Source organism: Oncorhynchus keta, chromosome 29 (assembly GCF_023373465.1).
Source record: "Oncorhynchus keta strain PuntledgeMale-10-30-2019 chromosome 29, Oket_V2, whole genome shotgun sequence".
Classification (NCBI taxonomy): Eukaryota; Metazoa; Chordata; class Actinopteri; order Salmoniformes; family Salmonidae; genus Oncorhynchus; species Oncorhynchus keta.
In genome coordinates, this window is record NC_068449.1 from 58,888 (window position 1) to 72,916 (window position 14,029).

The 14,029-nt window shown below is 42.4% G+C and overlaps 1 protein-coding gene and 1 long non-coding RNA gene across 8 annotated transcripts in view; both read right to left on the reverse strand.

Annotated features, from left to right (window-relative positions):
- Positions 1–14,029, reverse strand: part of smoc1 (SPARC related modular calcium binding 1) — a 200,807-nt gene that overhangs the window by 39,240 nt on the left and 147,538 nt on the right. For all 7 annotated transcript variants that reach the window (XM_052485395.1, XM_052485397.1, XM_052485398.1 and 4 more), the window contains one exon: positions 7,314–7,396. In XM_052485395.1, the coding sequence (XP_052341355.1) occupies positions 7,314–7,396 (83 nt within the window). The remainder of the gene's footprint in view (positions 1–7,313; positions 7,397–14,029) is intronic.
- Positions 1,848–7,300, reverse strand: LOC127913445 (uncharacterized). The gene is made up of 3 exons (XR_008085540.1): positions 6,873–7,300; positions 6,060–6,453; positions 1,848–5,701 (listed from the first exon to the last, which is right to left on the reverse strand). It is a non-coding gene; the product is annotated as an uncharacterized LOC127913445 (long non-coding RNA).

Below are 14,029 nucleotides of genomic sequence, written 5' to 3' on the forward strand. Positions count from 1 at the left end.
CCCTTGGATTTAGTAAAGAATAGTGAGCCCTTGGCTTTAGTAGACTAGTGAGCCCTTGGATTTAGTAAAGAATAGTGAGCCCTTGGCTTTAGTAAAGACTAGTGAGCCCTTGGCTTTAGTAAAGACTAGTGAGCCCTTGGCTTTAGTAAAGACTAGTGAGCCCTTGGCTTTAGTAGAGACTCGTGAGCCCTTGGCTTTAGTAGAGAATAGTGAGCCCTTGGCTTTAGTAGAGAATAGTGAGCCCTTGGTTTAGTAGAGAATAGTGAGCCCTTGGCTTTAGTAGAGACTAGTGGGCCCTTGGTTTTAGTAGAGACTATTGAGCCCTTGGCTTTAGTGGAGACTAGTGAGCCCTTGGCTTTAGTAGAGACGAGTGAGCCCTTGGCTTTAGTAGAGACTAGCGAGCCCTTGGCTTTAGTAGAGACTAGTGAGCCCTTGGCTTTAGTAGAGACTAGTGAGCCCTTGGCTTTAGTAAAGACTAGTGAGCCTATGGCTTTAGTAGAGACTAGTGAGCCCTTGGCTTTAGTAGAGACTAGTGAGCCCTTGGTTTTAGTAGAGACTAGTGAGCCCTTGGCTTTAGTGGAGACTAGTGAGCCCTTGGCTTTAGTAGAGACTAGTGAGCCCTTGGCTTTAGTAGAGACTAGTGAGCCCTTGGCTTTAGTAAAGACTAGTGAGCCCTTGGCTTTAGTAGAGACTAGTGAGCCCTTGGCTTTAGTAGAGACTAGTGAGCCCTTGGCTTTAGTAGAGACTAGTGAGCCCTTGGCTTTAGTAGAGACTAGTGAGCCCTTGGCTTTAGTAAAGACTAGTGAGCCCTTGGCTTTAGTGGAGACTAGTGAGCCCTTGGCTTTAGTAGAGACTAGTGAGCCCTTGGCTTTAGTAAAGACTAGTGAGCCCTTGGCTTTAGTAAAGACTAGTGAGCCCTTGGCTTTAGTGGAGACTAGTGAGCCCTTGGCTTTAGTAGACTAGTGAGCCCTTGGATTTAGTAAAGAATAGTGAGCCCTTGGCTTTAGTAGACTAGTGAGCCCTTGGATTTAGTAAAGAATAGTGAGCCCTTGGCTTTAGTAAAGACTAGTGAGCCCTTGGCTTTTGTAAAGACTAGTGAGCCCTTGGCTTTAGTAAAGACTAGTGAGCCCTTGGCTTTAGTAGAGACTGGAGACTAGTGAGCCCTTGGCTTTTAGTAGAGAATAGTGAGCCCTTGGCTTTAGTAGAGAATAGTGAGCCCTTGGTTTAGTAGAGAATAGTGAGCCCTTGGCTTTAGTAGAGACTAGTGGGCCCTTGGTTTTAGTAGAGACTATTGAGCCCTTGGCTTTAGTGGAGACTAGTGAGCCCTTGGCTTTAGTAGAGCCCTTGGCTTTAGTGAGCCCTTGGCTTTAGTAGAGACTAGTGAGCCCTTGGCTTTAGTAGAGACTAGTGAGCCCTTGGCTTTAGTAGAGACTAGTGAGCCCTTGGCTTTAGTAAAGACTAGTGAGCCTATGGCTTTAGTAGAGACTAGTGAGCCCTTGGCTTTAGTAGAGACTAGTGAGCCCTTGGTTTTAGTAGAGACTAGTGAGCCCTTGGCTTTAGTGGAGACTAGTGAGCCCTTGGCTTTAGTAAAGACTAGTGAGCCTATGGCTTTAGTAGAGACTAGTGAGCCCTTGGCTTTAGTAGAGACTAGTGAGCCCTTGGTTTTAGTAGAGACTAGTGAGCCCTTGGCTTTAGTGGAGACTAGTGAGCCCTTGGCTTTAGTAGAGACTAGTGAGCCCTTGGCTTTAGTAGAGACTAGTGAGCCCTTGGCTTTAGTAGAGACTAGTGAGCCCTTGGCTTTAGTAGAGACTAGTGAGCCCTTGGCTTTAGTAGAGACTAGTGAGCCCTTGGCTTTAGTAAAGACTAGTGAGCCCTTGGCTTTAGTGGAGACTAGTGAGCCCTTGGCTTTAGTAGAGACTAGTGAGCCCTTGGCTTTAGTAAAGACTAGTGAGCCCTTGGCTTTAGTAAAGACTAGTGAGCCCTTGGCTTTAGTAAAGACTAGTGAGCCCTTGGCTTTAGTAAAGACTAGTGAGCCCTTGAAACTCAGCAAAAGACCTCAAAAAGAAAACAAAAACAGAAGCAGAGGCACATTGACTAGGAAGAACAGGATGTTCAGTACAATATTTAAGCTCCTATATACACTCTCATCAATACATACACTCTGATATACAATCTAATTAACATATAAGGTCCTAAAAACACTCTCACCAATATATAAACTCTTATAAATACTCTCATCAATAAATAAGCTCTTTTATACACTCATAAATATATAAGCTCTCATCACCACCCCTCTCTCCAATAGGATTCTCTGCCTCTAACCCTAATACAGGGGCTGAGTCACTGGCTTACTGGTGCTCTTCCATGCCGTCCCTGGGAGGGGTGCGTCACTTGAGTGGGTCACTGTGAGTGAGTGAGTCAGTGAGTCACTGACATGATCTTCCTGTCCGGGGTGGCGCCCCACCTTGGGTTGTGCCGTGGTGGAGATCTTTGTGGGCTATACTCCGCCTTGTCTCAGGATGGTAAGTTGGTGGTTGAAGATATCCCTCTAGTGGTGTGGGGGCTGTGCTTGGCAAAGTGGGTGGGGTTATATCCTGCCTGTTTGGCCCTGTCCGGGAGTATCGTCGGATGGGGCCACAGTGTCTCCCAACCCCTCCTGTCTCAGCCTCCAGTATTTATGCTGCAGTAGTTTGTGTCGGGGGGCTAGGGTCAGTCTGTTATATCTGGAGTATTTCTCCTGTCTTATCCGGTGTCCTGTGTGAATTTAAGTATACTCTCTCTAATTTTCTTTTTCTCTTTTTCTATTTTTCTCTTTTTCTCTTTCTTTCTTTCTTTCTTTGTTTCTTTCTTTCTTACTCTCCTCTCGGAGTACCTGAGCCCTAGGACCGTGCCTCAGGACTACCTGGCCTGACGACTCCTTGTTGTCCCCAGTCCACCTGGCCCGGCTGCTGCTCCAGTTTCAACTGTTCTGCCTGCGGCTATGGAACCCTGACCTGTTCACCGGACGTGCTACCTGTCCCAGACCTGCGGTATTTAACTCTCTAGAGAGCGCAGGAGCAGTAGAGACACTCTGAATGATTGGCTATGAAAAGACAACTGACATTTACTCCTGAGGTGCTGACCGTTGCACCCTCGACAACGACTGAGATTATTATTATTTGACCCTGCTGGTCATTTATGAACATTTGAACATCTTGGCCATGTTCTGTTATAATCTCCACCCGGCACAGCCAGAAGAGGACTGGCCCACCCCTCATAACCTGGTTCCTCTCTGGGTTTCTTCCTAGGTTTTGGCCTTTCTAGGGAGTTTCCTAGCCACCGTGCTTCTACACCTGCATTGCACAGTTGGTAGAGCATGGCGCTTGTAACGCCAGGGTAGTGGGTTCGATTCCCGGGACCACCCATACGTAGAATGTATGTACACATGACTGTAAGTCGCTTTGGATAAAAGCGTCTGCTAAATGGCATATATTATTATATTATTGCTGTTTGGGGATTAATGCTGAGTTTCTGTACAGCACTTTGACATATCAGCTGATGTAAGAAGGGCTTTATAAATACATTTGATTGGTTCAAATTTGATGTAAGTTCTTGTATACACTGTCACCAATATACAGTATATCAGAAAAGTGAGTACACCCCTCACATTTTTGTAAATATTCGAGTATATCTTTTCATGTGACAACACTGAAGAAATGACACTTTGCTACAATGTAAAGTGGTGAGTGTACAGCTTGTATAGCAGTGTAAATTTGCTGTCCCCTCAAAATAACTCAACACACAGCCATTACTGTCTAAACTGCTGGCAACAAAAGTGAGTACACCCCTAAGTGAAAATGTCCAATATATATATATATATATAACAGCATATATAACATGCTGTATATATACAATCTCATCAATATATAAGCGCTTATGTACACTCTATTCCAGATATAAGCTCCTCAATACACTCTCATCAATATATAAGCTCTTATATACACTCTCATCAATATATAAGCTCTTATAAACACTCTCATCAATATATAAGCTCTTATAAACACTCTCATCAATATATAAGCTCTTATAAACATCAATATATAAGCTCTTATAAACACTCTCATCACCTGGGGCGGCAGGGTAGCCTAGTGGTTAGAGCGTTGGACTAGTAACTGGAAGGTTGCAAGTTCAAACCCCTGAGCTGGCAAGGTACAAATCTGCTGTTCTGCCCCTGAACAGGCAGTTAACCCACTGTTCTTAGGCCGTCATTGAAAATAAGAATTTGTTCTTAACTGAACTTGACTAGTTAAATAAAGGTAAAAAAAAAAAAACATCTATATATAACCTCTTATAAACACTCTCATCCATATATAAGCTCTAAAATACACTCTCATCAATATATAAGCTCTTATTTACGTTCCCATCAACATATACGTTTTAAATATACACTTTCATCAATTTATAAGCTCTTATATACACTCTCATATATATACAAGTATTTGATACACTGCCGATTTTGCAGGTTTTCCTACTTACAAAGCATGTAGAGGTCATAGGTACACTTCAACTGTGAGAGACAGAATCTAAAACAAAAATCCAGAAAATCACATTGTATGATATTTAAGTAATTCATTTGCATTTTATTGCATGACATAAGTATTTGATCACCTACCAACCAGTAAGAATTCCGTCTCTCACAGACCTGTTAGTTTTTCTTTAAGAAGCCCTCCTGTTCTCCACTCATTACCTGTATTAACTGCACCTGTTTGAACTTGTTACCTGTATAAAAGACACCTGTCCACACACTCAATCAAACAGACTCCAACCTCTCCACAATGGCCAAGACCAGAGAGCTGTGTAAGGACATCAGGGATGAAATTGTAGACCTGAACAAGGCTGGGATGGGCTACAGGACAATAGGCAAGCAGCTTGGTGAGAAGGCAACAACTGTTGGCGCAATTATTAGAAAATGGAAGAAGTTCAAGATGACGGTCAATCACCCTCGGTCTGGGGCTCCATGCAAGATCTCACCTCGTGGGGCATCAATGATCATGAGGAAGGTGAGGGATCAGCCCAGAACTACACCGCAGGACCTGGTCAATGACCTGAAGAGAGCTGGGACCACAGTCTCAAAGAAAACCATTAGTAACACACTACGCCGTCATGGATTAAAATCCTGTTGTTTGTAGGTGACCACCATCCACCATAATTTGAAAATAAATTAATTAAAATTTGTACAATGTGATTTTTTCTCATTTTGTCTAGTTGAAGTGTACCTATGATGAAAATTACAGGCCTCTCTCATCTTTTTAAACCATATATTTATTTATTTAACTAGGCAAGTCAGTTTAGAACAAACCTTGTCAGCTGGGGATTTGATCTTGCAACCTTTCGGTTACTAGTCCAACGCTCTAACCACGAGGCCTCCTGCCTCCTCTACACTCTAACCACTAGACTACCCTGCCTCTTCTATAGTCTAACCACTAGGCTACCCTGCCTCCTCTACACTCTAACCACTAGGCCACCCTACCTCCTCTACACTCTAACCACTAGGCTACCCTGCCGCCTCTACACTCTAACCACTAGGCTACCTGCCTCCTCTACACTCTAACCACTAGGCTACCCTGCCTCCTCTACACTCTAACCACTAGGCTACCCTGCCGCCTCTACACTCTAACCACTAGGCTACCCTGCCACCTCTACACTCTAACCACTAGGCTACCTGCCTCCTCTACACTCTAACCACTAGGCTACCTGCCTCCTCTACACTCTAACCACTAGGCTACCTGCCTCCTCTACACTCTAACCACTAGGCTACCCTACCGCCTCTACACTCTAACCACTAGGCTACCCTGCCGCCTCTACACTCTAACCACTAGGCTACCCTACCTCCTCTACACTCTAACCACTAGGGCACCCTACCTCCTCTACACTCTAACCACTAGGCTACCTTCCTCCTCTACACTCTAACCACTAGGCTACCCTACCTCCTCTACACTCTAACCACTAGGGCACCCTACCTCCTCTACACTCTAACCACTAGGCTACCTGCCTCCTCCACACTCTAACCACTAGGCTACCCTGCCTCCTCTACACTCTAACCACTAGGCTACCCTGCCGCCTCTACACTCTAACCACTAGGCTACCCTGCCACCTCTACACTCTAACCACTAGGCTACCTGCCTCCTCTACACTCTAACCACTAGGCTACCCTACCGCCTCTACACTCTAACCACTAGGCTACCCTGCCGCCTCTACACTCTAACCACTAGGCTACCCTACCTCCTCTACACTCTAACCACTAGGGCACCCTACCTCCTCTACACTCTAACCACTAGGCTACCTTCCTCCTCTACACTCTAACCACTAGGCTACCCTACCTCCTCTACACTCTAACCACTAGGGCACCCTACCTCCTCTACACTCTAACCACTAGGCTACCTGCCTCCTCTACACTCTAACCACTAGGCTACCCTGCCGCCTCTACACTCTAACCACTAGACTACCCTGCCGCCTCTACACTCTAACCACTAGGCTACCTGCCTCCTCTACACTCTAACCACTAGGCTACCCTGCCGCCTCTACACTCTAACCACTAGGCTACCTGCCTCCTCTACACTCTAACCACTAGGCTACCTGCCCCCTCTACACTCTAACCACTAGGCTACCTGCCTCCTCTACACTCTAACCACTAGGCTACCTGCCTCCTCTACACTCTAACCACTAGGCTACCTGCCTCCTCTACACTCTAACCACTAGGCTACCTGCCTCCTCTACACTCTAACCACTAGGCTACCTGCCTCCTCTACACTCTAACCACTAGGCTACCTGCCTCCTCTACACTCTAACCACTAGGCTACCCTGCCGCCTCTACACTCTAACCACTAGGCTACCTGCCTCCTCTACACTCTAACCACTAGGCTACCCTGCCGCCTCTACACTCTAACCACTAGGCTACCCTGCCGCCTCTACACTCTAACCACTAGGCTACCTGCCTCCTCTACACTCTAACCACTAGGCTACCCTGCCGCCTCTACACTCTAACCACTAGGCTACCCTGCCGCCTCTACACTCTAACCACTAGGCTACCTGCCCCCTCTACACTCTAACCACTAGGCTACCTGCCTCCTCTACACTCTAACCACTAGGCTACCCTGCCCCCTCTACACTCTAATCACTAGACTACCTGCCTCCTCTACACTCTAACCACTAGGCTACCCTGCCCCCTCTACACTCTAACCACTAGGCTACCTGCCTCCTCTACACTCTAACCACTAGGCTACCTGCCTCCCCATAGAACTTCTTATATACACTCTCATACACTTTCCTCTCACCTGTCAGGTCTCGGCCCTGGAAAGGATCTTCAACGTCGGAGACCATCGAACGAGCCGTGCTGTCACACTCTGGGGTCTGGTACCTGTCACAGAGTGAAAGAGAGAGAGAGAGAGAGAGTCTGTCTCCTACCTTCCTTTTAACTCAGAGTACCTCAGTGATACAACAGTAAGGAGAGACAAGGGAGTACCTCAGAGATACAACTACATGATTTAAAAAGATGGACATGAGAGAAAGACCACAGAGTGTGTGCGTGTGTTTGTGAGAACACAGGCCTGCAGAAGAACAAAATGACCTCTGTTGTCATACCAAATCTCACAAAACAAGAGGCTCTGCCAACTGCCTCTGAGTCTCTCTCTCTCTCTCACACCAGGAATGTGAATTAAAGGCTACAACGGGAAGGCTACAGGATAAATGGTAATGTTTTCAGGAGGAGAAGAGTAAGACTTAGAAACATGTTGTTAAGCTTCAGTTAATTAAGAATGATCCCAACCATTCAGCAATGTATCAAATCGTTAGTAATCAAGACTGTGTTGTGTGTGTGTGTGTGTGTGTGTGTGTGTGTGTGTGTGTGTGTGTGTGTGTGTGTGTGTGTGTGTGTGTGTGTGTGTGTGTGTGTGTGTGTGTGAACGGCATGGATGGATATAATTTGGCCTGCCGTGTGAATTGTATGTTTCTGAGTGTTTCTAAATGGAAATGTTCAGGGAGAGTACATGTGTCTCTCATTTACTTTTTATACAAGAGATGCTCTTTTTTTTTGGTCAAAGTTCCAAGACGGAGTGTTTGGAGCGTGACTGTGTTCTAAAACAGAGTGTTTGGAGCGTGACTGTGTTCTAAAACAGAATGTTTGGAGCGTGACTGTGTTCTAAAACAGAGTGTTTGGAGCGTGACTGTGTTCTAAAACAGAGTGTTTGGAGCGTGACTGTGTTCTAAAACAGAGTGTTTGGAGCGTGACTGTGTTCTAAAACAGAATGTTTGGAGCGTGACTGTGTTCTAAAACAGAGTGTTTGGAGCGTGACTGTGTTCTAAAACAGAGTGTTTGGAGCGTGACTGTGTTCTAAAACAGAATGTTTGGAGCGTGACTGTGTTCTAAAACAGAATGTTTGGAGCGTGACTGTGTTCTAAAACAGAATGTTTGGAGCGTGACTGTGTTCTAAAACAGAGTTTTTGGAGCGTGACTGTGTTCTAAAACAGAGTGTTTGGAGCGTGACTGTGTTCTAAAACAGAGTGTTTGGAGCGTGACTGTGTTATAAAACAGAATGTTTGGAGCGTGACTGTGTTCTAAAACAGAATGTTTGGAGCGTGACTGTGTTCTAAAACAGAGTGTTTGGAGCGTGACTGTGTTCTAAAACAGAATGTTTGGAGCGTGACTGTGTTCTAAAACAGAATGTTTGGAGCGTGACTGTGTTCTAAAACAGAATGTTTGGAGCGTGACTGTGTTCTAAAACAGAGTGTTTGGAGCGTGACTGTGTTCTAAAACAGAGTTTTTGGAGCGTGACTGTGTTCTAAAACAGAGTGTTTGGAGCGTGACTGTGTTCTAAAACAGAGTGTTTGGAGCGTGACTGTGTTCTAAAACAGAGTGTTTGGAGCGTGACTGTGTTCTAAAACAGAATGTTTGGAGCGTGACTGTGTTCTAAAACAGAATGTTTGGAGCGTGACTGTGTTCTAAAACAGAATGTTTGGAGCGTGACTGTGTTCTAAAACAGAATGTTTGGAGCGTGACTGTGTTCTAAAACAGAGTGTTTGGAGCGTGACTGTGTTCTAAAACAGAATGTTTGGAGCGTGACTGTGTTCTAAAACAGAATGTTTGGAGCGTGACTGTGTTCTAAAACAGAATGTTTGGAGCGTGACTGTGTTCTAAAACAGAGTGTTTGGAGCGTGACTGTGTTCTAAAACAGAATGTTTGGAGCGTGACTGTGTTCTAAAACAGAATGTTTGGAGCGTGACTGTGTTCTAAAACAGAGTGTTTGGAGCGTGACTGTGTTCTAAAACAGAATGTTTGGAGCGTGACTGTGTTCTAAAACAGAGTGTTTGGAGCGTGACTGTGTTCTAAAACAGAATGTTTGGAGCGTGACTGTGTTCTAAAACAGAGTGTTTGGAGCGTGACTGTGTTCTAAAACAGAATGTTTGGAGCGTGACTGTGTTCTAAAACAGAGTGTTTGGAGCGTGACTGTGTTCTAAAACAGAATGTTTGGAGCGTGACTGTGTTCTAAAACAGAGTGTTTGGAGCGTGACTGTGTTCTAAAACAGAATGTTTGGAGCGTGACTGTGTTCTAAAACAGAAAACTGTGTTCTAAAACAGAATGTTTGGAGCGTGACTGTGTTCTGTGTTTGGAGCGTGACTGTGTTCTAAAACAGAGTGTTTGGAGCGTGACTGTGTTCTAAAACAGAGTGTTTGGAGCGTGACTGTGTTCTAAAACAGAGTGTTTGGAGCGTGACTGTGTTCTAAAACAAACAGTTCTAAAACAATGTTTGGAGCGTGACTGTGTTCTAAAACAGAATGTTTGGAGCGTGACTGTGTTCTAAAACAGAGTGTTTGGAGCGTGACTGTGTTCTAAAACAGAGTGTTTGGAGCGTGACTGTGTTCTAAAACAGAATGTTTGGAGCGTGACTGTGTTCTAAAACAGAGTGTTTGGAGCGTGACTGTGTTCTGGCTGCTGATACATCATAGGTTCTTCTGGCGAGGGAAACTGTAAAGGTTACTACGACAACACACAGTGTACTGTAAAGGCGTGACTGTGTTCACACAGTGCACTGTAAAGATGTTTGGAGCAACACACAGTGTACTGTAAAACAGAGTGTTTGGACACACACAGTGTACTGTAAAGGTGTTTACTACTGACGACACACACAGTGCACTGTAAAGATTACTACTGTGAAAAACACACAGTGTACTGTAAAGGTTACTGACTGTGTTCTAACACACAGTGCACTGTAAAGATTAATATGACAACACACAGTGTACTGTAAAGATTAATACGACAACAAACACAGTGTACTGTAAAGATTAATACGACAACACACACACAGTGTACTGTAAAGATTAATACGACAACACACACACAGTGTACTGTAAAGATTAATACGACAACACACACACAGTGTACTGTAAAGGTTACTACGACGACACACACAGTGTACTGTAAAGGTTACTACGACGACACACACAGTGCACTGTAAAGATTACTACGAAAAACACACAGTGTACTGTAAAGGTTACTACGACGACACACACAGTGCACTGTAAAGATTAATATGACAACACACAGTGTACTGTAAAGATTAATACGACAACACACAGTGTACTGTAAAGATTAATACGACAACACACAGTGTACTGTAAAGATTAATACGACAACACACAGTGTACTGTAAAGATTAATACGACAACACACAGTGTAATGTAAAGATTAATACGACAACACACAGTGTACTGTAAAGATTAATACGACAACACACACAGTGTACTGTAAAGATTAATACGACAACACACAGTGTACTGTAAATATTAATACGACAACACACAGTGTACTGTAAAGATTAATACGACAACACACAGTGTACTGTAAAGATTAATACGACAACACACAGTGTACTGTAAAGATTAATACGACAACACACAGTGTACTGTAAAGGTTACTACGACAACAAACACAGTGTACTGTAAAGATTAATAAAACAACACACAGTGTACTGTAAAGGTTACTACGACAACACACACAGTGTAATGACAAGATTAATAAAACAACACACAGTGTACTGTAAAGGTTACTACGACAACACACACAGTGTAATGTAAAGATTAATACGACAACACACAGTGTACTGTAAAGGTTACTACGACAACACACAGTGTACAGTAAAGATTAATACGACAACACACAGTGTACTGTAAAGATTAATACGACAACACACAGTGTACTGTAAAGATTAATAAAACAACACACAGTGTACTTTAAAGGTTACTACGACAACACACACAGTGTAATGTAAAGATGAATACGACAACACACAGTGTACTGTAAAGGTTACTACGACAACACACAGTGTACTGTAAAGGTTACTACGACAACACACAGTGTACTGTAAAGATTAATACGACAACACACAGTGTACTGTAAAGGTTACTACGACAACACACAGTGTACAGTAAAGATTAATACGACAACACACAGTGTACTGTAAAGATTAATACGACAACACACAGTGTACTGTAAAGATTAATACGACAACACACAGTGTAATGTAAAGATTAATACGACAACACACAGTGTACTGTAAAGGTTACTACGACAACACACAGTGTACAGTAAAGATTAATACGACAACACACAGTGTACTGTAAAGATTAATACGACAACACACAGTGCACTGTAAAGATTAATACGACAACACACAGTGTACTGTAAAGGTTACTACGACAACACACAGTGTACTGTAAAGATTAATACGACAACACACAGTGCACTGTAAAGATTAATACGACAACACACAGTGTACTGTAAAGATTAATACGACAACACACAGTGTACTGTAAAGGTTACTACGACAACACACAGTGTACTGTAAAGATTAATACGACAACACACAGTGTACTGTAAAGATTAATACGACAACACACAGTGTAATGTAAAGATTAATACGACAACACACAGTGTACTGTAAAGATTAATACGACAACACACAGTGTAATGTAAAGATTAATACGACAACACACAGTGTACTGTAAAGATTAATACGACAACACACAGTGTACTGTAAAGATTAATACGACAACACACACAGTGTACTGTAAAGATTAATACGACAACACACACAGTGTAATGTAAAGATTAATACGACAACACACAGTGTACTGTAAAGATTAATACGACAACACACAGTGTACTGTAAAGGTTACTACGACAACAAACACAGTGTACTGTAAAGGTTAATACGACAACAAACACAGTGTACTGTAAAGATTAATACGACAACACACAGTGTACTGTAAAGATTAATACGACAACACACAGTGTACTGTAAAGATTAATACGACAACACACAGTGTACTGTAAAGATTAATATGACAACACACAGTGTACTGTAAAGATTAATACGACAACAAACACAGTGTACTGTAAAGGTTAATACGACAACAAACACAGTGTACTGTAAAGATTAATACGACAACACACAGTGTACTGTAAAGATTAATACGACAACACACAGTGTACTGTAAAGATTAATACGACAACACACAGTGTACTGTAAAGATTAATATGACAACACACAGTGTACTGTAAAGATTAATACGACAACACACACAGTGTACTGTAAAGATTAATACGACAACACACAGTGTACTGTAAAGATTAATACGACAACACACACAGTGTACTGTAAAGATTAATACGACAACACACAGTGTACTGTAAAGATTAATACGACAACACACAGTGTACTGTAAAGATTAATACGACAACACACAGTGTAATGTAAAGATGAATACGACAACACACAGTGTACTGTAAAGATTAATACGACAACACACAGTGTACTGTAAAGATTAATACGACAACACACAGTGTAATGTAAAGATTAATACGACAACACACACACAGTGTACTGTAAAGATTAATACGACAACACACAGTGTACTGTAAAGATTAATACGATAACACACAATGTACTGTAAAGATTAATACGACAACACACAGTGTACTGTAAAGGTTAATACGACAACACACAGTGCACTGTAAAGATTAATACGACAACACACAGTGTACTGTAAAGATTAATACGACAACACACAGTGCACTGTAAAGATTAATACGACAACACACAGTGTACTGTAAAGATTAACTTGACAACACACACACAGTGTACTGTAAAGATTAATACGACAACACACAGTGTACTGTAAAGATTAATACGATAACACACAATGTACTGTAAAGATTAATACGACAACACACAGTGTAATGTAAAGATTAATACGACAACACACAGTGTACTGTAAAGATTAATACGACAACACACAGTGTAATGTAAAGATTAATACGACAACACACAGTGTACTGTAAAGATTAATACGACAACACACAGTGTACTGTAAAGATTAATACGACAACACACACAGTGTACTGTAAAGATTAATACGACAACACACACAGTGTACTGTAAAGATTAATACGACAACACACACAGTGTACTGTAAAGATTAATACGACAACACACAGTGTACTGTAAAGATTAATACGACAACACACAGTGTACTGTAAAGGTTACTACGACAACAAACACAGTGTACTGTAAAGGTTAATACGACAACAAACACAGTGTACTGTAAAGATTAATACGACAACACACAGTGTACTGTAAAGATTAATACGACAACACACAGTGTACTGTAAAGATTAATATGACAACACACAGTGTACTGTAAAGATTAATACGACAACACACACAGTGTACTGTAAAGATTAATACGACAACACACAGTGTACTGTAAAGATTAATACGACAACACACACAGTGTACTGTAAAGATTAATACGACAACACACAGTGTACTGTAAAGATTAATACGACAACACACAGTGTACTGTAAAGATTAATACGACAACACACAGTGTAATGTAAAGATGAATACGACAACACACAGTGTACTGTAAAGATTACTACGACAACACACAGTGTACTGTAAAGATTAATACGACAACACACAGTGTAATGTA